The sequence below is a fragment of the Erithacus rubecula genome (assembly GCF_903797595.1).
Source record: "Erithacus rubecula genome assembly, chromosome: 25".
NCBI classification, from domain to species: domain Eukaryota; kingdom Metazoa; phylum Chordata; class Aves; order Passeriformes; family Muscicapidae; genus Erithacus; species Erithacus rubecula.
This window is the reverse complement of record NC_136677.1, coordinates 4,196,112-4,222,154: the sequence shown is the minus strand read 5'-3', so window position 1 is coordinate 4,222,154 and position 26,043 is coordinate 4,196,112. Positions and strand designations below refer to the sequence as shown.

The 26,043-nt window shown below is 50.4% G+C and overlaps 1 protein-coding gene across 13 annotated transcripts in view; it reads right to left on the bottom strand.

Annotated features, from left to right (window-relative positions):
- The window catches only part of OPCML (opioid binding protein/cell adhesion molecule like), a 337,395-nt gene that overhangs the window by 101,107 nt on the left and 210,245 nt on the right, over positions 1-26,043 (bottom strand). For 5 of the 13 annotated variants that reach the window (XR_013776827.1, XM_079326629.1, XM_079326628.1 and 2 more), the window contains one exon: positions 5,906-5,990. Coding sequence is in view for 9 of the 13 variants with exons in the window: in XM_079326629.1 (XP_079182755.1) it covers positions 5,906-5,990 (85 nt within the window). In the remaining 4 variants the exon portion in view is untranslated. Of the gene's footprint in view, positions 1-5,905; positions 6,862-26,043 lie in introns of those variants that run through there. The other 8 variants (XR_013776828.1, XR_013776829.1, XM_079326631.1 and 5 more) reach the window with 4 other exon arrangements.

Here is a 26,043-nt window from a genome sequence, read left to right as displayed (position 1 = left end):
CTGGAGGAGTGTGCGTGATCCAGGGGAAGGACAGCTATTACCAGGGAGTTTATTATCCTTGCAAAAAGATCTCTGTACCCTATAGAGCAAGGATTACCAACAGTTCAGTCTCATCCCCGGGAGGTAAATATCACCACTTGGAACTATTTCTGCCTAGTGGAGCTTAAAACTTAGCGTGGGGGGGGGTGGTTTGTTTGGTTTTATTGTTTATTTGTTGTCGTTTTTTTTTTAAACAAGAGGACCTTTTCAGGGCTTGAATCCTGGCCCTGGGAGATGTGACAATGAGGGTCCCCTCCTCCTGTGTCATCCCCACCAGCTCGCTGTGCTCTCAAAATCAGAATTTTCTGCAGCAAACCCTCAGTGTTGTGGTTCCAGCCTGTGTCAGCAGGGCTCCCCAGCTCTCTGACACTGAGTCCAGCCCTACACCCACACAAAACCTGCCTGGTGCTGGCTCAGCAGGGAAGGGCTGGCACAGGCAGCAGCCCAAGCCTTGATGGCTGAAGGTGAATTCTCCAAAGCTAGCCCTGAGTCTCCTTAAAGCTAGACTTGAATCTTCCCTTTGTACAGCAGGACTGTGCTCTTGGAGCAAGGACAACCAGTGTTTGGGACAGTGAACTGCAGGGACAACCAACTGCAGGGACAACCAGCATCAGGGACAATGAACCACAGGGAACACCAACCTCAGGGACAATTACCCTGGAACAACCAATCTCAGGGACAATCAGCCACAGGGACAAACTGTAGGGAACACCAGTCTCAGAGTCAACCAAAACAGGATCAGGTCAACCAGCGTTAGGGACAATGAACCACAAAGGACACCAACCTCAGGGACAACCAGCCCAGGCCAAACCACATCAGTGACAACCAGCCTCTCACTGCACAACCCAAGAAGTGACCTCACACAAACCAGCCAGCCCTGACATGATCTGGAGACCAACATTCACCATTAAACCTCCCTGCAGCACATCCTTCCCTGATGCCAAGAGGACAACAGTGTGGTGGGGATTGTGAGGCTGCTCCAACCCCACCAAGGTGGGAAGGGACACAACCAGGGACACTGGTACCTGGGCTCAGAATCTGCATTTTGGCAGCATCATTGGTGCAGCAGGCTGGGGAGGAACGAGCCTTCCTACAACCCCTGACCTTTCTCCAACCACCCTTCCAGCGGCTGCAATATTACAGCGAAATTAGCGGGCACTGTAATTACAACTATCAGGAGCAGATAAGACAAGTTAAATACCAGCTACCTAGGGAGAAATTATTATGCCAGCCAGGAGGATCCAAATGCCAGAATCCGTGGCTGTAATTTCCCTGAGTCGCCAATTACAGCTCCGCCACGCAGCGAGCTCTACCTTGGAAACGGCAGGTATATATTTAGCTGCTCCAGAAAACTTTTTGGGTAGGAGAGGGAGGGGAAGGAAGGGGCAGCAATGGAGCAAGTCCCCACTAATCTGCTCTGTGCTAATCCCCACGCTTTTAGCATTTGCACACAAAGAGCACTGACTCTCTTCCCTCTCCCCAGCAAGGATTTAACAGCAGAGACGTGGCTGCATTAGCGCTTCTTTTCTCTGCCAGGTCTGTGGCTGCTGTTGCAGGGTGGCAGGTGAGTGTCACAACCCCCATTAGCAGGTAGGTACACGGAATATCAGCAGTTTGACTTAAAAAGAGGCAAAAAAAAAAAAATATGGTTTCCTGGCTTCCCAGACCTATGCCTGAAGACTGTGGTCCTGCAGCCTGCTCCTGCTGGTTGTATTTCACTGAGGTCTCGTCGTGTGCTGGAAAACAGACTGCGGTAGGTTATTACACCAAAAGAAAAAAAGAGGAATCAAAGCAGCATTGTCAGAAATAATTAAAACCATAATTGCAAAAATAAATGGAAGAACAGCATCTCATGATGTTTTATTCGGGCTTTTTATTTTTAATTGGAATTGTTCTCACACTCGCTAATTGGCAGAATACAGCCAGGCACGGAGTCTTGGATGCAAATGAGCAGAGCTATCCTGATTTCTTGGTCTCATTCATGGACAGGCAGTGGGAAAGGCCATGGGTTCACCAGAAGCAGACAAGCCCAGGGGATTTGACTTGAAAATTTGTCCTTATATACAAAGATAAAGCAGCTCTGTAGTATTTAATTTGGAAAAATGCCTAGTTATACCTGCCTTAGCATCACCTGTGAGTACCCATTTTTCTAATCATCACTGATAAACCACTGCTCTTGGGTCATTTTAGAGATGGGGAAACTGAGGATGAGAGCAACAGAGGGGCCTCCTTTAGCCCTGGTGTCCCTGCAGTGACAGCCACAGAGAAAACTCAGCACACCCTATCTCCCAGCTAATCCCTCCAACCTCTAAAATGCACTCTCTCCCTTAAAAAAATCAACTCAACAATATTTCTTAAATACAGATAAAACTATAAAGCCTTGAAATTTGGAGCAGCTGGTGGTTTATGTCTTTATGAACTGTACTGCTGGCTGCTGTAAAGGTTGGTTTGCCAGCGGCACAGCGGGACGATCCCGTTTCCATCCCCACTTTAACACCGTGGGAATATTTGCCACAGTTTCCCCTTTGGTTCATGGAGATGTTTCCACCACTGGGATGCACTGGGATAAAACCCAACCAAAGTTTACAAAGTTTACAAGCAGGATCAATCCATTGGGATTGGCCAACCATGGCTTGCCAGTGATGCCCCCACAGCAATTAGGACATGGATACAACGAGCAGCATGTGGAGAAAGCCAAGGCTCAATGACATTCTTCCTAAAAGCAGGAACTTAATCCTCATTTCCACATCAAATCCCAGCTGGGAGATTTAAAAGTGACCATCTCCAACACCCCTGGTGGTTCCCAATGTGCTCCTTATTTCATGTCTCAAACTGGTGCCTAACATGAGTTACTCCTGCCATCTGAGCACCTGAGTTTTGTGTTCCTGAGTCAGGGAAGAAGCAGTTTGGTTTTATTTTTCACAGTACGCAGAGAATTTCCATACTGCCTTTAGTTCCCAGGAGAGGAAAGGTGTCTGACTATTATAGGAATTGTTTGTTCTTACAATAAAAAGAAGTGAATTACCGACAATTTATGCTTAAAACAGAAATTATTTGTTGCTGATCTAAGATGACCTGCAAGTTGCCTGTAGATGGAGCCTGAGTTTCTGCAAGGATTATACTGAGCCTCCCTCGGAAAAAGGGTGGAGAGCTGGAAATGGAAGCACCCAAAATCCAATACAGGAAACCCACAAACAGCCTGAAAAACCTCCAGGTTTCCTCCACAACTTTCACAGAGGTCTGTTCACTCTTCCAGCTTCTTTCTGCAGTGCAAGGGGTGGTTAAAGGGCTGATCTTGGAAAGCAAAGAGCTTCCACCAGCCCTGCAGGAGCCAGGGAGATGTGCAGGCTCAGCCCAGCTCACAATCAGGATGAGGGAGAGGACCTGGCCATCCAGACCTAGCAGGACTGGGGCTAATTCTGCAAGAGCTACACAATGGAATGACAGCTCTGAGTTTTTTCAAGCCCAACTCCTTGGTTTGAGCCCCAAGAAAAGTGCCATCTGCAGGGAGGACAGCAGAGGACACCACCACCTCCTCCTGTGGGTGCACATGAGAAAAGAACATTTAGCAATAACACCACTCGCTGGGGAAGACCTCCCAGGGCACTTTTCCCTGCCTGGCTCTTCAAAGGAAAGCACAGTCTGCAAATAAACATCAGCCCCATCCTCAAGACACTCCACATTCTCCTGCCTTCAGCCCTCCACTGATGCCACCTCATTGTCTTGCTGTGTGCAATTCCCTGCCCATGTCCAGATTCCAAGGGAAGATGGAAAACTACTTGTCACTCAGAGGCTGCAGAGGGGCAGCAGCAGGGAAACAGGGAGAGGAGGGAAGAGAAAGACCACTGGGAAACAGCAGTGCAAGAAAAGATGGAGCAGACTGGGAGCAAATGAGAGCTAGAGGCAGAAACCTGCCTGCAGCAGGGGAAAGCTGGACTTGAGGAGAAGGGAGGGGGTGAGAGCATGGAAAAGATGCACTGGAGAGGCAGGGCAGGAGCAGATGCCAAGGGGGGAAGTGGGTAAAACCAGGTGCTTTTGGGGCACAGGCTTCCCCTAAGTGTCAGCACTTGGGGGTTGCAGAAGTTAATTATGGGAAGGCTAAAACCTCCCACCACTCCAGGGCTGCTTCATAAACATCCCTTCCTGCAAACGGCACGGAAAAGAGGACAGAAGCTTGGAAATAAATAAAAAAGAAAAATTAAAATTAAAAAAATAAAAAATAAAAAAGGAGATCCAAGTCAGCCCTCTGCTGGCAGCAGGCTTGGCTGGACTTGCAGGGGCACTCCAGGGAGCAGGCACAGACACCCACCCTGCTCTGAGCACCACCAGCATCGCCTCTGAGAGCCCCAAAGCCCACACTTCACTACAGAGACAAATTCTGACAAATTCCAACAGCGAGGAAAAGAGCACCAGGGCCAAAGGCACCTCTCTGGGGGTTTGTCCTCCTTTTAACTGCCTTGCTCACAGAGCTCAGGTTAATCATCATTGCAGTTCAATTAGGAAGAGCACATGGAGACAGAGCCCTCTGCTCTCCAGCTATGCCCCAGGCGCACGGGATGATGACAAGCGTGTCCCAGCAGGTCCCTAGCAGGGACCAAGGAAAAGGGACAGCATCCCAAAGTCAGAGGGCAGAGAGGCAGCCAACACCTCCCTCGGCAGCACGGAGCACACAGAGCCTCCAGCAGAGCCTGATCCCCAGAACCAGCAAACACTTCCCCTACAAAACCCAGCACAGGCACGGAAACCTGCCCAGCCCAGGTGAGCACAGCACTACCCAAAGCAGCAGCAGCTCCTCAGCCCTGCCTGCCCTCCTCGGCTGCTCAGGGACAGCGTGACAGGCTCTGCCTGTGCCATCCCCGTGCCTGGCTTTGGGAAGAGCAGCTGCTCCCTGCTGCAGCCCTGCTCCTCCGGGTCTGAGCGAGAGCACACGCTGCTCGTTGGTGCAAGGAAAGCAGACAAACTCCTCCGGGCTCTCTTGTTCCACGCTCACGTCCCACCATCCCTGAGCTCCTTCCCCAAGTCCCACAGCTCTCGGATTAACCGGCGCAGCTCCTCCCGGGGCTGCCTGAAGCACGCACAGCACGACCCGAGCCCCAGCCAAGAGCTGCCTGCCCACTGCCCTCCAAAAAAAGGCTGGGCTGCTCCCTGCTCCTCTGCAATGCCTGTGGAGAGCTGCTGTGCTACCTGGGCAATGCACCGCGTACACCTGTAACTCGCACAGGGAATGAAAGGGATGCTCGGCTGTGCTGTGCGGCACAGGAGTGACCCATCTGCATATCAGCCGCCTGTGTTTCTCCTACAGCAAACAACGTAAGAGAAAGCATCCATCAGAATTCATAAGATGCACCCCTGGAGTAAAAGATTGATTTGATATTAACGGATTCGTGCGGAGACTATAAAGCGATCGAGGCAAACACTGACACCTCGGAGGCATCGCAGCCCTGGAAAGCCGCTGTCGGTGCAGGCTGGCACCGCTGCCAGGAGCACGGACCTCTCTCCCCTCCCACGCAGGCACAACTTTGGGAGTGTCAGGCAGCACTAACTCACTGTCTGCCACCCAAACCCCTGTATTGTCTCCTCGTCTGGCACCCGCAGCCCCCCCAGGAGGTTGCCAGCCCCGCGCTGCAGCCCGAAAAGCGCCGGAGCATCCGGCTGCCCAAAACCGCTCCAACGGGGCCACCCCACCACGACGGGGACAAGCTGTCATCCAGTGTCCCCTGCCACGATGGGGACAAGCCCCTGGGACACGTGCAAAGTCTCCAGCTGGTCCCAGGACCCTCCGACAGCCCCGCCGGGCACAGAGAATCCCCCAAAAGCCGCGAGCAGGACCCCCGGCCCCCCAAGCCCCCGGCCCAGCTGCTCCTACCTGAGCGTGGCGCTCTCCCCTTGCCGCACTGTCACGTTGTCCATGGCTTTGGGGAAGGTGGCATCTCCGCTGCGCACGGGCACTCCTGCGGGCACAAGGAAGAGCAGCCTGAGACAGAGGACGACCAGGCACCTCCAGGGCAGGGCCAAGCACCCACCGACCCCCATCCTGGGCAGCGGGGACTTTTCCAACAGGCAAAAAACACACCCGACAAGGCGAAAAGGGGGAAGGGGTGGGTGGAGAGGAGGGATGGGGGGGAGCAAAACCACCGGGGCGAGCGCTGCGGAGCTCCACGGAGATCAGGAGAGCCCCCGGCAAGGCTGGCTGCGAGCGCTGAGCCTGCCGAGCGGCATCGGAGGGAGTCCCGCTGTCCTCGGGCGAGGGAGGAGGACGGGAGGGCCGGGGGGAGGAGGAGGAAGAGGAGGAGAGAAGGTGCGGAGCACGAGATGAAGGTCACAGATGTGTGGCTGCTGGAGACGCTACTTTCAGCTGCAGCTGGGCAGGCGCTGCGGAGATCTGGCATCAAAAGTTTATAACCCACGGAGGAAACGTGAGTGTCTGTGAAAGGAAGGGGAGGGCGGCATCGGCACCGGGGGGAAACACAGCGGGCCGGGGCTGGGCTGTTGTCCGGCTCTTGCGCTTTTGTTTAGATCACGGAGGGAAAGGAGAATTAAAAAAAAAAAAAAAAGTAAAAAAATGCAAAACAGAAAAAAATTAAAAAACCAATAAAGCTCCCCAAAATCCCTGTTCTGTCGCAAGATCGAAACTTCCCCGCGGAGCTGCAGGCGATGTCCGCGCTGCTCCTCGGCTGTGCCCAGCGGGTCCCGGTGGCGGCTCCGGCTGCGGCTCAGGCGCGCAGCGGGGCGGGAGGGGCGCGGGGGGGCGGCGGCAGCACCCCGGCCCCGGCCCGCAGCATCCCCGGGGTTGTCATGGCAGCGGCTCCAGCGCTGCCCGGCTCTCGGCTCCCGCACGGCCCGAGCCCCGCACACGGGCGGGCGGTGCGGGGCGGGATGCGCAGGAGGACACGCACATTAACCCCCGCCGCGCCGCGCTCCCGCACCGCCACCGCGCCTGCCACCAGCCGAGGGACCCCCCAACCCGCTTCAGCCCCGCTGCAGAGGGGGCTTTTCTCGCACCACGCACCCCCGAGCTTGCCCTCAAGAGCAGCAGGTTGCCCAAACCCTCGCCCACCCCAGCATCTTTCCCTGCCTCCACCTGTTGATGCGTGTCCCTGTGGGGATCTGGCTCCACTTCTCTCTCCCTGTGAGAAACAGGGTCCTGTCCCCATGTCCTTGCCCCGTGGGATGACAGAAGACAGCTCCAGAGCATCTCCTGTCCTGTCCCCTGAATTAGGGGCTTTCCACCTTGCCACATCAACAATAAATTTCAACCAATTTCCTCCTGTGGAGACACCCACAAACCATTTATCTCCTCAAAGAGCAACTGAAGGCACCAAGACCTTGATGACCATCCAGACACACCTGTGATTGCACACAGAAGAAAACTAACTCCGTGCTGCCAGTGTTCCTCACAGAGCTCCTTACCCCCAGACCAGGCTGGACCTTGGCCGGGTGCCTTCCTGCAAAGAACATCTGCCTCCTCTACTGATGTATTCCAGGGAATCTGCCCTTTCCAGGGGGAAAATGACCACCAGAAAAGGAGTTTTAGTTAATTCAGGACCCTGACATAATTCAGAGATTCAAACACAGCTGTTGGAACTGATAAAGGGGTTTTGCAAGGGGTTTTCAGTGATTCCAAGCCCAGTTTTCAGCAGAGCAGGTTCTTTGTACATGGCAGTGGGACTCAGTGACCCTAAACACTCACTAGCCACAGGCTGGCATTGCAGGGATCCGTGTTGGAGCCCAGCACCTGCTCCAGCACCAGAGGGATGCTGCAGCTTGGATAAATAGGACAGCCTGGGAGTCCAGGGAAGCAAGGAGAACAACAGGGCTGAGTTTTCCATCAGAAAGCTCTTCAGCTGCTGAAAAGTTGGCTTAACCCTGAATGTGCAGGCTGGCTGCTTCCATGCCAGGGATTCTTTTGAGGGGAGGATGGGAGAGGAAGGACACTCCGTCTGCTTCCTGAGCTGCTCCACTCTGGCACGGAGGAGCTGTGTCTGCTGGAAGGGAGGGGGCAGCAGGAGCCAGCACAAACCCATGGCAGCCCACAGCAGTGAGACCACAGGCACTGCTGAGCCTCACCCAGCAGCAGGATTAGCTCCAGGGGACAAGGGTGCTGCAGGGAGCACAAGCTCTGCTGGGTAAGATGGTGTTTACCCCGTGGGATAGAAGCTGTAGACATAGAGTGTGTGAAGTACAAAGCCTGCCGAGCCAGAGCAATCCAGGAGAGAGAAGATTTATAGGGGAAAAAGCCTGTTTGCCTCACAAAGAGATTCTGAGGAGGCTGGAGAGCCATGGATCCATGAACAGATGCAAAGGCAGGGATTAAATGGACAGACAGAGAACTAAACTGGCTGCTACAAACAGGTAAGAGGATATGGGGCATCAGGGAGGGGGGACAGAGAGGGCTGGAAAATTGATGTGGTCCATATTCATGTAACTGGGTAGGGACCCAACAGCCTGGAATGGCTGTGCAGAGACTGCAGGAGACATGGCTCATCCCAGAGGCCACTCTGGGCACCTGACAGTGCTGCAGGCAGCCACAGCAGCCTCTCCTGGTTTGGTGTTCTGGGCCACCCGTCACAAATATGTCCCACTCCCACTGCTGGCATTAACAGTACCTCCCCAGTGACTGCGCTGCCACCAAATGAAGGGAGTGAGATGGGCACAGAAGAGAAAAGGGCAAGGGGAAAAAAACCCCTTGAAATCCAGGAGGCTGCAAAATTTGCATGAAGCACAAAGTCAGCAGACGCAGGCAGAGGCACTCTTGCACCGAGACAGTTGCAGACCTGAGGTTGTACAGGGTGCCTTCAGTTCAGGTCCGTGGCTAAAAATATCACCTTTCTGAGAGGGACTCAAGGCTGGCACAGGCCCTGGGGGCACCAGGCATATGGCAGTGGCAGATCCTGCTCCTCACAGTGACGTTAACAAGCCCTGACCTTCTCTCATCATCCCAGAGGCTCAGAAAGAAACTGAGCCGGCAAGGACGAGTGCCTGCACCTCCCTGGCTCTCCCCTCCCAGCCAATTGTCAATCTCAGCTTTTATTAGTGGTGCAGTTTGGCCTCCCTCTCCCTCCCAGATTTCTCCCTCGTTGCTCTAATCAGGAGCTTGCAAATGTCAGGAGTACAGGCCTGGAAGTAATTAGTGAGGGACCAGAGCCTGGGGGCTGTGAGGCAGCACCAGCATCGTACTGGGAAGCAGCCTGCAGCCACTGGGACCTATGGATGGCCTGGGTATCATTCCCCAGCCTAATTCCTGCTCCCAGGTTATTTCCCTTTTCTCCACACAGCTCAGGGCACACTGAAATGCTCACTGTGCAGCAGAGAGTGAGTCCAGCTCCTTTGGGATCAGTGCAGTGAGGGATGGAGAGACTGCAGACCACTGGGAACTGCTCGCTTGGCCAGCAAGCGCCACCTCCTCCTTTGGGACTCTGCCTTTTCCAAAAGAGATCCAGGGACCATTTCTCACTCCTTTTAGACCTGCCTGGGTTTAGGGGAATGCTAGGAAACATGGACATAGCTGCACCACTGAGATGGGCTTCACCCTAGGACAGCAGCTTTTCCCTCAGTGGGCACAACAAACCATGAGCTTTTTGCAGTCCTCAGCAGGCAAAGAAAACTAAATCTTAAGGCAAAGATAATGGGAAAGAACATTTTTTTTCTCCATTTTCCCCTTTCTCAGAGATGAACTGTGCTGTCTCTTAGCCATTCAGCCTTGTTCAAAACAGAAGGGGTTAATGCTGCACCCAGGAAAGCAAAAACCCGGCAGAGCTGTAGGGAAGAGCAGTCCTTGGAAGACTTGAGCTTGTTTAATCAAAGAGTAATCTTTGCTCCCAGGGATTCACCCTCCAGCAGCTGTGGAAGTTCTCCAGATCTCCCTCTGGAAACCCCAGACAAGCTTTTTTAACAACAGCAGCTCCTCTCTGGTCCTCAGCTGGCAGTCAGCCCTTGGAATTTTTTCCCAAAATTGGGTTCTTTTAAGGCATCTCTCTCCTGGGGCATTGGGAATTTCTAACCCTGAGCATCTTGGCCACCCTACCTGGCCAAGACATCTGTGTCACTTCCATGGTGAATGAGGAGCTGTGTCTCAGTACCCTTCACCATCCAGATGGTGTCTGGGCTCGGGGCTATAAGATTTTTAACTAATTTCTTTCCACACTATTATCTCCTCCTCCCTTTCCTCCCACCTCCTCTTTCTCTCCCTCCTTCTCTCCATCTGTCCCTATCCCTTTTCTTCTCCACCTTTCTCTTGCACACTTGCAGCTGCTAATTTTTCCCTGGCATATTTGGCAATCCATCCCAACACCTCTTCCCCCACACCCCGCTGCCCTGCTTCATGTTTTTCCCATTTGCTGCCTAATATTCTCATTTCTTCACCCAAAAGAGATGGCACGAGCATGGGCAGGAGGAATATAACCCCTCCCCATGCAGGGACAACCACATCTCACTGTCCTGGGACAAAACTGAGCTCCCATCAGCTTGTGGGAGGTGGTACAAAGAAAAGCATCACCCCTTTCCCAGGTGGAAAACCTCAGGAATGGGATTCACAGCTGCACTGACCACTGCCAGGCCAGTGCCACACACACACACCTCCCCCTCTCTCAGCTTCCCAGCACAATTTATTTATCCCACTTAATTTTCCAATTGTTTTATCATGTTTTATCTTCACACTGAATCAGGCTCTCTCTGCAAACGGAACTTTTATTTTCCGTGCTGTTACATTTAATGCGCTTTATTGCATGAATTTAGCAAAAGAAAAAGAAAAATAAACAAAAAAAACCCGCCTGCTGAGGCAATTGTGGGAAAAAAAATGTGACTTGTTCTTCACATTGATCGTGGTGCTTGAGCTCCAAGGGCAGAAAATCCAGACTGGAGGCTCAAGCTCCTCACTTACACCTGGCTCAGGGCTGGTGGAGCAGTCAGTGCCCACGTAGCTACCCCAACACCATCCTCGTGCCCTAAATTCACACACAAATCCTTCTCTCTTCCATAAAATCCCCCCAGGGCCACACAAACCCAGCCTGGAGTCAGGATGGCAGCGTGGGAAGGCGGGTTGTGGTTGAGCAGGACCCCCAGCATGGGGATCCCTGGGGATTTTAATGGGATTACTCCATATTTAATGCTCAGCCACAGTCCCTGGCTGAACCCTGGCATATGGCACCTTTAAAGCGTGTGTAAACCTGACAAGTGAAATCCAGAATGGAGGCAGCTCTGCAGACACCCACCTGGAGCAGTGCAAGCAGCCTCCTCCTTACACCAAATATGAAAGGAAGAAAAAACACCAGCTCTGAGAACACCCAGTGCTGCTCAAGCAAAGCTCAGAGGGGCTGGGACACCCAGGGGCAGCAGAACTGTCACAACATCACCCTAAAAGCTTGAAAAACATGGATTTAATTTTCCTGCAGCATTTCTGACAACCAGCCAGCATGGTTTAGGTTTTAATTTTTTTTTTTTTTTTCTAAATGAAAGCAAAATGTTAAGATTTTCTCCGCGATGCCAAGATGTTTTGTTGTTGTTGTTGTTGCCATTTCTGATGGTATTTAGTGCATTTGGGCAAATTTTCAGCTCCTGTGCAGTCCCTTTCCCTGAAAACCCAACTCTAGAGGGAAGGGATTGGGGGGACCATTACAGACATGTGACATTTTGCTTCATTGCCAAAACATTTCCATATCAAAACAGCCAAAGTTCAGGCTGCTTCACCAAGGACGTTGTCTTGGAAAAACAACCCAAAACCAAACCAAACAGCACAACAAAAACCCCATCACAGTGCACAGTCTCTGCCAAAGAGATGTTTCCAGGAGACTTGTCCTAAATTTCCTACATCCCTGGGAAGCAGTGACAGGACAAGGGGGAATGACTTTGACCTGACAGAGGGCAGGTTTAAATTGGATTTTTTTTTTTTTTTTTTCAGAGAAGATGTGGGTGCCCCATCTCCAAAAGGGACCTAAAAGAACATCCAGTCCCATCCCTGCCATGAGCAGAGACACCTTCCCCTATTCCAGGGTGTTCCAAACCCTGTCCAGCCTGGCCTTGGACACTTCCAGGGATCCAGGGGCAGCCACAGCCTGTGCTTGACAGGTTTTTCCATCCTTAGTGCCTGATGACTTCTCCCTAGGACAAAGTGTGGAGGCACATTCCCAAATTAGTCCAGCAGTAGGAGAAACACCAGAAAAGGGGATCTGGACCACAGATGCTGAGCCTGGGCGTGAAATATCCATTTGAACCCTACCAGCCATTACAGACTGGAAATGGAAAGCAGGATCTGGGATCCACCCCTGCACCCACCACAGTCTCACCCTGGCCATGGATACACAGGGAGGGTTTTGGAGCCCTCAGCTTCCCCCAGCAGCCAAGTGGAGCAGGAATGCTTCTCCCTTCTCCTGGGAACATTACAAGGCTCATTTCATAGACGTTCACAAAGTGTTTTGTGAGCTCTGCGCTGAACTAATAAAAGAACAAATAAATAGATATCACATCTCCCTGTTTATCCTGTTTCTAAACATGAAGCCATCGCGTAGCCTCGAGGCTTATTTACAAAATACTGAGATGCAGCAATGATCAGAGAGCAGCTGTGCCACCTACACTGTGCTGGAAGAGGGAAACATCACGCTCTGGGCTGTCCTGGGAGGCTCCAAAAGGCATCCCCAGCACAGGTGAGAGAAAGGAAAATCCTATCTTCCCATCTTCCTCAGTGTGTGCTGCTCTTTTTCACACCTGGATTGCACCAGAGCCTCTCATGGAGCTGGCTAAGCTGGTACCACCAATTCTTGTGGCTGGGAGCAGCAGGACCAGGTGTCCCTCCAGCAAATCCATCCCTGTTTGATGCACAGGTGAGGGATTGCACACCCTGGAGCCCTGCTCAGGCTCAGGGCAACAGAATTTGCCTGCCCAAACAAAACCTTTTGTATCACCAGAGCAGCCAAACCAGCAAGATTTCAAGAGAGACGGAAGAGAAAAATGTGCCTGACTGACAGAGAGATATAGGTGCCTTGAAAGCTTGCATTCCCCTGAAGGAATGGCTTGTGCCCTGCAGCACTGAAGTGCAGCACTTGTGTTCCTCTGCCACCACGTATCCTCATCCCCTCCAACATGTTCCTCTCAGCTTGGGCAAGACAATCCCAAATGTCTCCATGGCTCTCACCATCACACAGGCAGCCCTGCCCTGCCACTTGTTTAATGCTGCCCAGAGGAACTGTGGCTGCCCCATCCCAGGAAATGCTCCAGGACAGGTTGGATGGGGCTTGGAGCAGCCTGGCATAGTGAAAAGGGTGGGACTGTGTTATCTTAGGAGTCCTTTCCAACCCAAACCATTCTGGGATTTTCACACCTACACACACACCCGCTCTCAAACCAACCAACACAAACCAGCCTCCAGAACATCTCACTGCTCCTGGGAGCTCTCAGATCCTGCCTGTGCTGCTGCTGGAAGGGGCAGAGGCAGGAAGGGCTGGGAGCTGCAGGGAGCTGGGTGGGATCTCTGCACAACTGGGGAGGAAATCGCTTTGTTCCCACTCCTCACCCCTCCACTCCCTCCCCATCTCCAGGCGCTGCCGGGCAGGTTTGGCAGTTCTGTTATGCAGGTAAAGGTTTGAACACTTGTTCTCAGCCTGTCTGAACTACCCAGGCTGCTTGTGCTGCAGGTCTCAGGAGAAATAAAAATTCTCAGTATTTTCAGTCTTCCCCTCTGTGGACAGTGCAGGTGATGTTTTTTCACCTTTGAAATTCCTGCTTCTAAGGGCTGAAGTGAGGGGGAGAAAACCATTAGGTGAGGGAAGGTTTTTGGTTCCTGCAGGCTTTGGAAAACTTCCCTTGGAGTTTGATGGGAGCTGTGGGTAAATGCTGGTGCAGGTCTCTGCTCTCAGAGGCAGCAAAGCTGCTCCCTGCATGTCTCACTGCTGATTTATTCCCAGTGGTATCCGGCACAATGAGATAAATATGCAAGTGGCACAGCCGGGGTGTGGAAGGGAACATCTCCATCTTCCTAGGTCAGCTTTAATTCATCTGTTTCAGTCAGCCTGGCCTCAGCCATTCACTTCTGACTCCAACCCAATTCTCTTCAAAACCCAGCTCTGCCTGGATGCTGGGATTAAAATCTAGGTTTGCAGCAAACAAAACTAAGTGTGTTTTATGAGGAAGAATAACCTTGGGGGAGGGTTTGACTGCGGTTTCAAAGGCTGAGCAAGGTTTCTGAGCACAGCCCTGACTGAGTTCTGCTGGCTGTCAGCAATCCCTGCTATCTGCAGGCTGCTGACAGCCCGACAATCCCCGATACTGCAGGAAGGAAACAACCTGCACGCTGCAAAGCCACTATCCCATTTTGCAGAGAGAATGACAAGGTAGGAAAAGACAAAGGAATCCAAATTCCTCTGGGAAAATAAGAGCTGCCCACAGCTATCCTGGAAGACCCAGGTCCCTCCAAAGCATTATTCCCCACAGACACATTGCTTGGAGCAGCCTAGGATGTCACCAGGAGCTGCTGCCCCACAAACACCAACCCTGAGGCTCCTTCTTCCTTAAAACCCTTTAACCCCACCAATTCAAACAAGGGCACAGCACCTCAAAATCACGACTATTCCTAAAACAGCAGGCACTGGGTCCAAACTGATCTTCCCAAGCTGGGCAAGGTGGTGCAGGACTCCAGGGTGACCCTGCCCTGGGCTGTTCACCCCCAGAGAAGAGCATGGGAGAGCAGGATGAGCCAGAGAGCTCCATCTCTGCATCTCCTCCTGCTCCTCGTTATTAAAGCTGGCGTTTGTCATGTTAAGCAGCTGCTCTAACATAAAGCAAAACCGCCAAGAAAAACATGAGTGTTGCAGATGAGTGGCATTTTCTTCCTAACTGCTTTATTTTTATTTATTTGTGGGTTTTTTTTTTTTCTTCCCATCTCCTTCACCCTTTACAACTACCCTTGCTATTGCAGCTGGCTGTGTGAGCCACCATCCTGATAAGCAGCCGCTCGCTCGCTTCTTCTGGTCCTCGCAGGCTCTTCTATTCATTGTTGTTTCTCTGTCGCTACAAATTGGCACTTCTAAAGAGATTTCCAGGCCAAGTATTAACCCCCTCCGGAGCCCAGGCACATAAACACACACGTTATTTGTCAAACGAGAGGAAGGCAGTCGAGCTGCAGGGAAATTTAAGTGACTTGTCTGAAAGAGCAGCGAGGAGCGAAGGTGGAGGGGCTGACAGACATTCCTTACAGGACCTGCTCCATTCCTTCCAGCCCTGTCTGCAGCCAAACCCCTGAAATCCTCCCTCTGCCCCATAAATTAGCAAACTCAGCTCCCTTTCTGAACTAGAAATAGGACCCAGGAGTCCTGACATCACACAGCACAAAATCAGGTTTCCTCTCATTGCAAATTCTGGTCGAAACTCCTTTTAGAAAAAAAAAGTTTTATAGAGGTTTTTATTTATTGTCAACTCCTGGATGATAAAATGAGGCCTCTACAAGCCCTATTTATTTCCCACCCTCGCAGGAAACGGAGGGGCTGAGATGTGAAACAAATCCAGGGCTCCAGCACTGACCCTGGGCTCGTGCTGGTTCGCAGAGCGCCGGGTGATTATTTTATAATAGCTGATAGCATCTGTGATTTAATGCAGCTGTTAGAAATTAGCAAGGACTCCATCGAAAGCGTCCCAGTCACTCATGATAACAGGCTAATAAATCATTCCCCCAGTGCTCTGTGGCATTTATGGTTCTATTTTAGAGATGCAAAGCATAGATCCGGCTGCTCTCCTGGATTTATTTTTATTTATACTTTTAATAATGCAATTAAATAAATAAATTTAGGATGTTGTGACTCTGTTGCCAAAAATGGCACCGATGAGAACTTCCCCTGCATGACTTCCCTTCGTTATTTTCTCCCCACTAGCCAATTAAAGTGAAAACAAATGGCTCCAAAGCTGCTCCAAGATATTGTTTCCAATGCATGGGGTGAAAAATCTCACACCACAGAAATCCAGGGGAGGCAGGAAGGGAGATGGGGGAGGAGAAGAAAAAGCTGGGCTGGCTGTCACTGTCCTCTCCATCCAGATTTCTTCCTATCACACCTCAGTCCTGGATATTGAGAGGCTATATTCCGTGGAGACCTACAGGAATGCACTCACAGCTGCCCAGTCTTCAATCAGCCAGCAAAAACAGCTTTATTAATTCCTTGTGGGTGAAAATCTGGAGCATTCCTTATGCTCCTAAGTAAGCAGAAAAGCAGCAGATTCCCTGTCCCTCCCTACTGCAATCTGGTGCTTAAAAACCTTCCCTGGAATGGGATGCCTGACCCCAGAGCAGGAGGAGGATGTCCACTGAGCACATCCACTCTCCACTGAGCACACCCTGCCCTGTCTGCATCCTTCCCATCAAACCCAAGGAACTGCATTTGCTGCTGGGCATGGTGTGTCTGGTTCAGCCCTCCAGGGAATGGCCAAAGCAGGTGGGAGCACCCCCACACAGAGGGAGCTCATTGCTTCAAATCCTTCCTTCTCCCTCTGTTTGCACCTTGCAACAACACATTTTGAGACACTCTTGTGTCCCAAATGGCTCCACAAACTTCACAAAGGGTGTACCAAGGAGCAAAGCACCCATCACTCTGCTCAATATCCTCTTGGGATCCTCCTGCCTCTGCCTTGGCACACTCATTTTTCCACCTGCCAGAAACCAACACGCAGCAGCCTTGAAATGTCTCACTGAAGGGGCTGGAGCAGAGCAGACACAAGTGGGGTCTTTGGAATTGGGAATTCAAATTCATTCAGAATTGGGAGGGAAACCCTGCCTTTCCCCAGGCTTGCATGCCAGGGAGAGGTCATGATGCATCTCTCCTGCTCTCCCACCTAAATGAACTCCCTGAAAGGACCATGTCCCAGAATCCAGCACACCCATGGGCAGCTTCAGGGTCACAGCTCCTTTTGAAGGGCTTCTCTGACAAGGTTCACCAGGCTGGCCTTGCTCAGCCACTTCAGAGAGAGAGAGGGAAAACCTTGGGAGCAGAACTGGGACTGGAAGTGACTGGCTCCCAAGGGAGGCTCAGGTTGGCTCACATTTTGAGCTTTTGTGGAGGGTTTTTTAACAAAAACGAGCCTTGTTGTCCATTCCCTCACAGGGCTAGTGAGCCTGACAAATACACAGACACCCCTGGTGCTTTCAGGGTCAGCTTCACCCCAGGAGGTTTCCATCCCTTGGAGACCTGATCCATCCTGAGTCCTCTGTGGGAGAACCCTTTCCCAAGGTGGGGAGCGAGCACCCCAGTGCCTCACCTCAACATCTCCTTGCTCTCATGCCTTAAATCCCACCAAAATATTCAAATAAGACTGTTCTTTCTCCTTCATCTGAGAGTATTTTCAGTTAATAAGGAGAAGGAACCAATTTATTTCTCAGTCACGCACTAAACTCTGGTGTTAGCAAGTTTAGAGTAAGCCAACACCCAATAAAGTCTGCACAGACTTCACTGGAGATGAAGCAGATCTCTGCTGGGTCCATTTAAAATGCTCTAAGCATTTCCATCATATCCATACTTTTAAGTAGAGTTACAGTCAGAAAAATTACTCTGCATACATGACCCCAGAGGTTTCATATTTCTTCTCCTGCAGTGACAGTTCCAAACCAGATCTGCTTAATTTACAAGTTGGGAGATAGGGTTGCTTCCCCCCGCCCCTTCCTTAAAACTGCCAGCCCTGCAGATTCCTCTGGAATGGAAATAATTGCCTCCCCTCACCAGCTCTGCCATTGGAGTGCAGGATATACAGTCCTGGGCATGGCTCCTGAGTAGATGGGACAGGGAATCCCATCCCAGTCCCCATCCTGGCTCTTGCTGACCATAAACGACCCAAAAACTCAGAGAACATCAGGATCCCCAGCACTGAGATGCTGAAGATGAAGATCTTTGGAGCTGCAGAAAGCTTCCATGCCTGGTTGTGAAGTCTCCTTTTAATTATAGAAACTGATTTTTCTTCAATTACCATTTAATATAATGCAATCTCTCATTAAAGCAAAGGGTTCAACCGCTCTGATCTTTTCCCATTTAATAAAGACAGCAGGAGAAGCTCTGGGAATTGGCACCACCCACCAGACTGGCATTTCCAGCTCAGGAGGGCCAGGGCAATTGGGTCATCCAGGAGAGCTGTTCCTGGTGGATTCCCAGCTCCCTGAGGAGTGAAAACAAGCAGAGCTGCTCCCCAGAGCCCTGAGCAGGGAGATCAGAGGTGTTCTGAGGAGGAAAGGGCAGGGAGCACACAGCCTGGGAGCTCCCTGGGGCTCTGAGCTCCTATTTGCTCTCCCTGTAAGTTCTTTGGGTTGGCACATCTCCTATGGATAGAGGAGATACAAGTCCATCAGCCCAGCTGGGATTTTTCCTGCCCTTCCCAACAGCCTGCTAATATCCTCAGTCTGGCACTGAAGCTCTCCAGATGTCCCTCCCAACCCATGGAGTGTTTTGATCCTGCAAAACCCCCACTCATGCCTTTCTAAAAGAATCAAGCCTAGACAGGCAATCCCATGGGTCCAGCCAGGCCTCATCCCACACCAGCATCCAAAGGAAAAGTCCTGTTGCTTTCTTCAGAAAACATTTAGTACAATTATTCCCTTCTTTACCCCAAATCCTCCTTTAGCATGCAAGAAAATGAAGCAGCCTTGATCTCCACAGAAAGAAGAGGGTTAAGAAAGCACTTGTAGCAAGACTTTAATAATAAAAATTCTAATTAAATTTTTACATGTTTAAATACATTTGTCATGTATTTTCATTAATAGCATTCTGTGCTGTCTTTAATTTGTTAATCTCCTCACCCTGTGCAAATAACCTCCTCCAAATCCTGCAACACATCTGGCACACCAGCAACACAGGGAGCTGGAAAACATTCCTGAGGGTACACAGCACATGGGGGACAGAGATCCATGGTCTTCTGCTGGGATCAACATGAATTGGGAATGGGAAACACAATCAGAGGGAGCAATCTGGAAATGGGTACCCACAGCCATGTTATACCAACTCTATGGCAAGTGGAGATGTGAGAATGCTTTTCCTGCTAGGACAAGTACACAGCAAATGGAGAAGCAAGAGAACAAAAGGAATCAGAGGCAGCTCTCAGAAAACATCCTGGTTTTAAGAGCATTTGCACTTTAAAGACAAGCTGCTGTATTTTCCAAAGCCTTAAAGATCTTCTGAGCTTCAGCTCTTCTCCCTAATGTGGAAGACAAAAGTGGAAAACAAGAAATGACCCCAAATATGTCTCAGAATTGCAGGATCATCACAGAATCATTTGGGTTGGGAGGGACCTTAAAACCCACCTTGTCCCACACCTTCTACTATCCCAGGCTGTCCAAGCCCTGTCCAACCTGGCCTTGGACATTTCCAGAGATCCAAGGGTAGCCACAGCTTCTCTAGGAAACTTGTACCAGGCCTCACCACCTTCACAGGGAGGAATTTCTTCCCAATATCCCATCTATCCCTGCCCTTTGTCAGGTTGAAGTCCCCACCCTTGTCCCATCAGCAGTTCTCAGAAAACATCCTATTTTCAAGACCATTGGAAAACTAAAGACAAGTCCCTCAACTTCTCAAAGCCTTAAGGATTTGCTGAGCTTCAAGAAATGACCCCAAATATGCCTCAGTTGATTCTGACTTCTATGATTCCATCTTCAGAGGGAGCAAAAAAATAGCAGACTGATTCCAGCTGCTTGTTGATTCCTGCCTGGTGTTTAGTAGCTGGGCAGAGCTCTTCTGCAGTTATGTATTTATTTCATGAATATTATTATTATTATTTTTAACCATGGAATCATTTTATTAATATTAATAAACCCGCAGAAAGAGCTAATTTCCTCCATCATTCTCCTAATTACCTCTATTGAATTGTGAGGATCATCTGCATGAATAATGATTCCCCATGCATTTGCTTCACTGTTCAGCAAAGGAATCAGCGAGAGCTGGATCCTGCACCCACAGATGGCAGGGAAGGAGCTTTGGAACCACCACCAGATGCCTCCTGCAGGAACTCATGGCTTCTCCCCAGCTTCCAAAGCCTGGCTGGGCCACCAGAGTCATTCTGCATGAACACAAAGGGTGGGACAGGTCTGCTAAAGGGAGGTGACTCTCCTGTGCTGCTCCTCAGGGTACAAGGGCTCTCCCTGCTCCTCTGCAGCTCCAACACCTTCCCAAGTTGTTTCAAACATGGATCACATGGACAGCCCATGACTCTTTCTCTGATGCTCCAGAGCCAATGGTGGTTTTGCCAAGATTCTGGATGAGGCAGAACCTCAACCTGGGTTTTGCCCCAAGAGCAAGGAGCCAGCACAGCATCACTGAGGAACTGCTGTGGCTGCCCCTGGATCTCTGGAGTGTCCAAGGCCAGGCTGGACACGGATCAGAGCAACTTGGGATAGTGGAAGGTGTCCCTGCCCATGGCAAGGGTTGGAATGGGATGGTTTTTACAGAAATACTGAATTGCAGAATTAACTAGATTGGAGAAGACCTTTGAGATAATCAAATCTAACCTTTGACTCAACACCACCTTATCAACTTTAAGGTCCCTTCCAACCCAAACCCTCCTGGAATTCCATGGTATCTCCCTCAGTCACACACAGGGACTGGAACCAGAAGGTCTCAGATCAGGAGGAGGAGGTGATGCCAGTGACAACTCTTCTCAAAGCAGGGTATGCAAGGCAGTCTTCCCAGAAAAGACTGAGAACAGAAAAGCCTTCCATTTATTTTTTTTCTTGAAAGAAATTTATTTTCTTTTCTTGGCTGATGCCAAGATGCTTTTCCTTTCCAAGTCATCTACAAGCTCCTGAAACATGGGAATGTTTTCCAGCTCCAGATACACCCCAGGTGCTGGTGTTCAGCACAAAACCAAGGAAGATGCATCAGTGTCACCTCCACGGCTCCTTCACAGAGTCCCTGCTGTGCTGGCTTTGCAAGATGAGCCGCAAGGAAAGGGACACCAGCACATCTCTGCAGCGTCTGACTCCAGCCCAGCCTGGCACTGACAGCTGCTCAACCCCCTCGGGCTTGCTGGGGGACCATAAGTCTTTAAAATATGTATGATGTTCTTGGATGGGCTCCACTGCCTGCAGCTCCCCCACGCCAGCAGGCGTGCGGGACGCACAGGGACGCCAGCACATGGCACTGTGACACCACGTCCCCACAACGGACCCTGGGCAGGACCTGGCATCCTCTGCCACCACTGATGCCTGCTGCAGGACATCTGGCTAGGGAGGAAATTCTGAGCACGAAGGAGAGCTCCATAACCATCGCTGTTCTTTTTTTTTTTTTTTCCCATGGACCAGCTGCTTGCTCAGGCAGAGGAAAAAGTTGGGATATTTCTGAGTCCTCCAGCCTGTTTCACTCACTGTGAGCACACTCAGCTTCTGTGACACTTTTCAACCATGTCACCACACTGCAAGGTAGCCACAGGCTGCCTTTGTGCCTCCACAAAACTCCCTTTGGTAAAGGAATAGGACACACATCCAAGTTTTCCTGGTGGGGAGAGGGAGGGTATGTTAGTGAGGCTCTCATTTCACAGGAGAGGCTGCCTGGATCGTATTTGTATTCATTTTCATGAAATCTCCATAAAAGTCACTAATAGAACACAATCTGCTAATTAAATTTCACGCAGGAAGGCATTTTCACCTTAGATTAGCAGTGTCCTTGCACATTTTTTGCTACTAATGTACTAATAACATCTTATTTATCTTATAAATGAATTCCGTTAGACTTATCATTAAATTTGAGATATTAACGTGCTCAAATGAACTCAACATGAAAGGAGGGGGGTGATAATTCCAAAGGGATGGAAAACACAAATCCATTTTCCTTCTGTTTTGCAGCTGGGAAAGAAAGGCAGTGGGCTGGCAGCTCTGGGGAGCAATGTCCTGACTTGAATTGCTGCAGAGGTGTGAGGGAGGGCAGGGAACTCCCCGCAGATCCTGCTGCCAGAGGTGTTCCATCCAAGCAAAGGACACACCCAGAGCTTCTGCATCTCCAGGTTCTCTTTGTGGAATGATCCATGATTTTTGTGGAATGGGAGATCCATATTGAGTGGTTTCACACCACAGGAGAGGATTGAGGTGCATCTCAACCCACCAGGCCACACCTACAGCTTCCCATTCCAGCTCAGGGCTTCCACTTCCCAAGGAATCTCGCTCTCACCACAGATGTCCCATCTGGGTGTGCAGACAGGCACCTGTTTCCCAGCCCATGGCTTGGCTTTAAAATATTTGTGGAAATCAGGAAGGAGGTGGGGGAGAGGCGTTCTTGATCATGAATCTTGGCAGGATACGGCTGCTTCCCCACGGCTGGCTGGAAGATGGATAACGGGGAGGAGGCCAAGCTGCAGTGTTTAAATCCAGATCTGCTTCCTGAGAATCCTGCCCTTCCAGAACTGGGTTTTCTGAATACACATCCTGAAAGCTCCCTTGCACCCAGCTCCAGGGAACACATCCCTGTCCTGCTGAACACCACCTAAGGGTGCAGTGCAGCCATCAACACCTCAGCTGTGCCTCAAGGAAGGGGATACCCTCTTTATCCAGCTTTGCATTCTGCTGAGGCTTTTCCATCCCAAATCAAGGCTCAGTCTTTATGCAGATGAGATAAAATCCCACCCTGGCTGAGCCAAACAAGAGCAGTGACTGATTCCTCCCCCTGGTACGCGGCTCTACAGTGTTTAATAACCAACTTCGCTGAAGAAAACAACATCCAACCTGCGATATTCTGACAGCAGCATTTTCTCCCCCTTTCTGAAGATCCACGACTTTCCCACTTGTAATTGGATGAGGCAACATTGACATCCAGTGGCCGATGAGATTAATCGCAGCGAAGCCGGAGTGAATTCCCGGGGGATGGAGCGAGCGCTCGCAAGGGCAAGCGGCGCTGCCTGAGCTGGAGCAGCAGAGAACAGCAGCATCCCAGCACGTCCTGCCAGGGCCACAACCCTGCAGGACAGGCATTCCAGGCTGGGTGTCCTGGTTGGAAGGACACATATCTGCCAATAAATGCAGAAGCTTTTCTTTGAAATGGAGAATGCAAACCTGCTCCCTCCAAATTATTATTATAATTTTGAAATTAAGGGGCTGTCAGGTAAAGATACGGGAATTAGAAATAACAGTTCTTTACTAGGAAAATCAAAATAGAAATACAGTATTATAAAGAACAATCCCAACTTTGACAGAGTTAGAATCCAAGCTGACACCCGTCAGTCAGTCAGGGTGGTGGCAGCAGTCCCATTCCATGGTGGCTGCATCCTCCTGCAGTGGCAGATGTGGTTCAGCTGGAGCAGTGCTCCTGTAGATGGTGCAGTTTCCTCTGAAGGTCCAGGGATGATGTGGAAAGGTCTGGCTTTCCTCTGGAATCCAGTGAAAAGAAAGTATCTTGTCCAAAATCTCATTTTTTATGAAATGGAAAGACTTGGCTCCTCCCCCTGGCTGGAGCATCTCCCAATGGGATGATGGAATTTTATCTGTCATGCAGTGGGACTGAATGGCCCAGTAACAGGACATATCTCCTGGAGGGAGGATGGGCTGTGGAAAAGATAAAGATGATTGCCCTATCTTGTCTTAAAGATGGCCCATTAGCAGATAATATGTGCCACAGAGATAAGGAATCAATACCCCAGCCATTTTTAACATTTCTGGCCACATCAACCCAACACACTGGTATTCCCAAATGTTCCTGCACATTGGAGGGGACTGTGAGCCCAGCAGCACAAATCAGCATCGCTGCTCCAGCTGGAGGTGTGGGAATTTGTGCTGGTGTTCCCTAATTCTGTGTCCCAGCTTTGTGAGCAGCAAAACACTGTGGGGTGCAAGCCAGAGCTGCCCTGCTTTATTTCACAGAATTATTTTCCCCAGAATTCCAAAGAATTATTTTCCAGTCATGTTGGAAAAGCCCTCTAAGACAGCCAAGTCCAGCCATTAACACTGGATTTTTCCCAGTGGCTCACCAGCATCTGCTGTAGAATTCCATGAAAGTGGGTACACATCTTGTTGAGCACAGATCCATCCTGTCAGTGATCAGCCTCTCCTCAGGCATTTACATCTTCTCTACTCCCACATGGAGCCAAAAACTCCCAGTTGAACATCAGGTCCTGCCCAGGAGCCTCTCTGCTGCCTCAGGTTCCACCTGGATTTACCTCTCCATCCTCCCACAGCACAGAGCTCTCCCATCACAAACACACCAGCTCTTGCTATGTTTTATCCCCACAGCACCATGGCACAGGGCTAAGATAGACTCTGGAATGGTTTGGGCTAGAAAAGTCTTAAAATCATGTAGTCCAACCCCCTGCCATGGGCAGGGACACTTTCCACTATCCCAGGCTGCTCCAAATCCTGTCCAACCTGGCCTTGGACATTTCCAGGCAAGTGACAGCCACAGCTTCTGTGGGAAATCTGTGCCAGGGCCTCAACTCCCTCATTGTAAAGGTTTTCTTCCCAATCTAAACCTGACCTCTGTAACCTTAAAGCAATTCCCCCTTGTCTTGACACTCCACGTCCTTGTGAATTTTATGGATACCCATTACTAGGGATAATTTGATGATATCTTATTCTCAAAATGCATTCCAGATGCAAGCTACAGCTGAACACGTGTGAGGTTTGGGGGAAGGTCCTGTATTCCTTGTTTACAGACAACAAAACCGAGGCCCCAGGAAGGGAGGAAGATTGTGATGGATGGGGCAAGGTTGTAAATCCCTGGTCAAAGACTGAATCCAGGCCATTTTGCCAAGCTCAGAACAATTTGCATGCCTGTGGGGGCAGTTAGATGCTGGTCCCTCCCCAGACAGCTGTAAAAAACTGAAAGGCTCCCCCTCCTCAAATCTGCTTTAAAGGTTCTCCAGTTTCTGTGGGGCTCTAATTTTATTTTAAAAAATACTAAGGCAGATTACATGCTACACAATTAAATATTGATTGGGAATTCTCCCCAAGTAGGTTTTCCCCTCCATCTCTCTGCCTCCACCGGGAGATGTCAAGTTCTGTTTCCTAAGCTGTCCCCATCCAGTGATTACGTTCATTAGGACACCAGTGTTGTGGTTGAAAGTACTTTCTTTGCTGCTGTACGTTTAATTAGACAACTCTTTCCCAGAAATTATTTATAGCCAAGCTTGGGAGCTATAGTTAGTCCGAATGTAAATAAGATTCAAAAGGGAAATCCCAGGGCACCCCTGTGGCTGGTGAGCCGCTCGCTTCAATCCATTAGCACTGGTCCCAGTGCCCCTGCTTAGCACAGCCTTCCAGGGCTTTATGGCTGCAAGTTGTGCTATTTAACAAAATAATAAAGCAAACCAGCCCAGGCATAGGTTTCCAATCCAAATTCTGATGGACAAAGAATATTTTTCCTCCTGTCAGCGCAGGGAGCTGGGAAACTCCCCAGCTTGCAGAAGGGACAGGGTGTGGATGGAGTAGGACAAAAAAAAGCCTTTGCCTTTGCATGGGATAAAACCCTCAAATTAATTAGAGCAATATAGAACTTTGCAAACCCCTGAGAACACCTGAGCAAGGTTCTGGGTTTGTTTGGAAAGACTGGGTTTGGAAATGTGCTGAGGAAGGAAGGCACAGACTAAACCCAGTGTCTTAAAACCCTTTTTAGTACATTCATGACACATTACAACACTGCAATTCCTGCAGGAAAAGTGAGGACTCAGCTCTGGTCTTCACCAAAATGACCACAGAATTATGGTTTAAAGTAACAGAATCATTAAGGTTGGAAAAGACATCCAAGATCATGACGTATGACCTTAAGTTGGAAGGGATATTTCAAGGTCATCTAGTCCATGTCCCAGCCAGACCAGCTCCCAGACACACCCACCACCTCCAGGTGGGATGTTCCTCCCAATCCCAGTCCTCTTCCTGAGGCCCTTTGGAAGCAGCATGGTCAGAAAACAAAATATCACAGAATTCCAGATTGGTTTGGGTGGAAGGGACCCTAAAGCTCATCTCACCTCCTGCCACTCACAGGGACACTTTCCACTATCCCAGGCTGCTCCAAGCCCCATCCAGCCTGGCCTAGAACACTTCCAGGGATGGGACAGCCCCAGCTTCTCTGGACAGTGGCT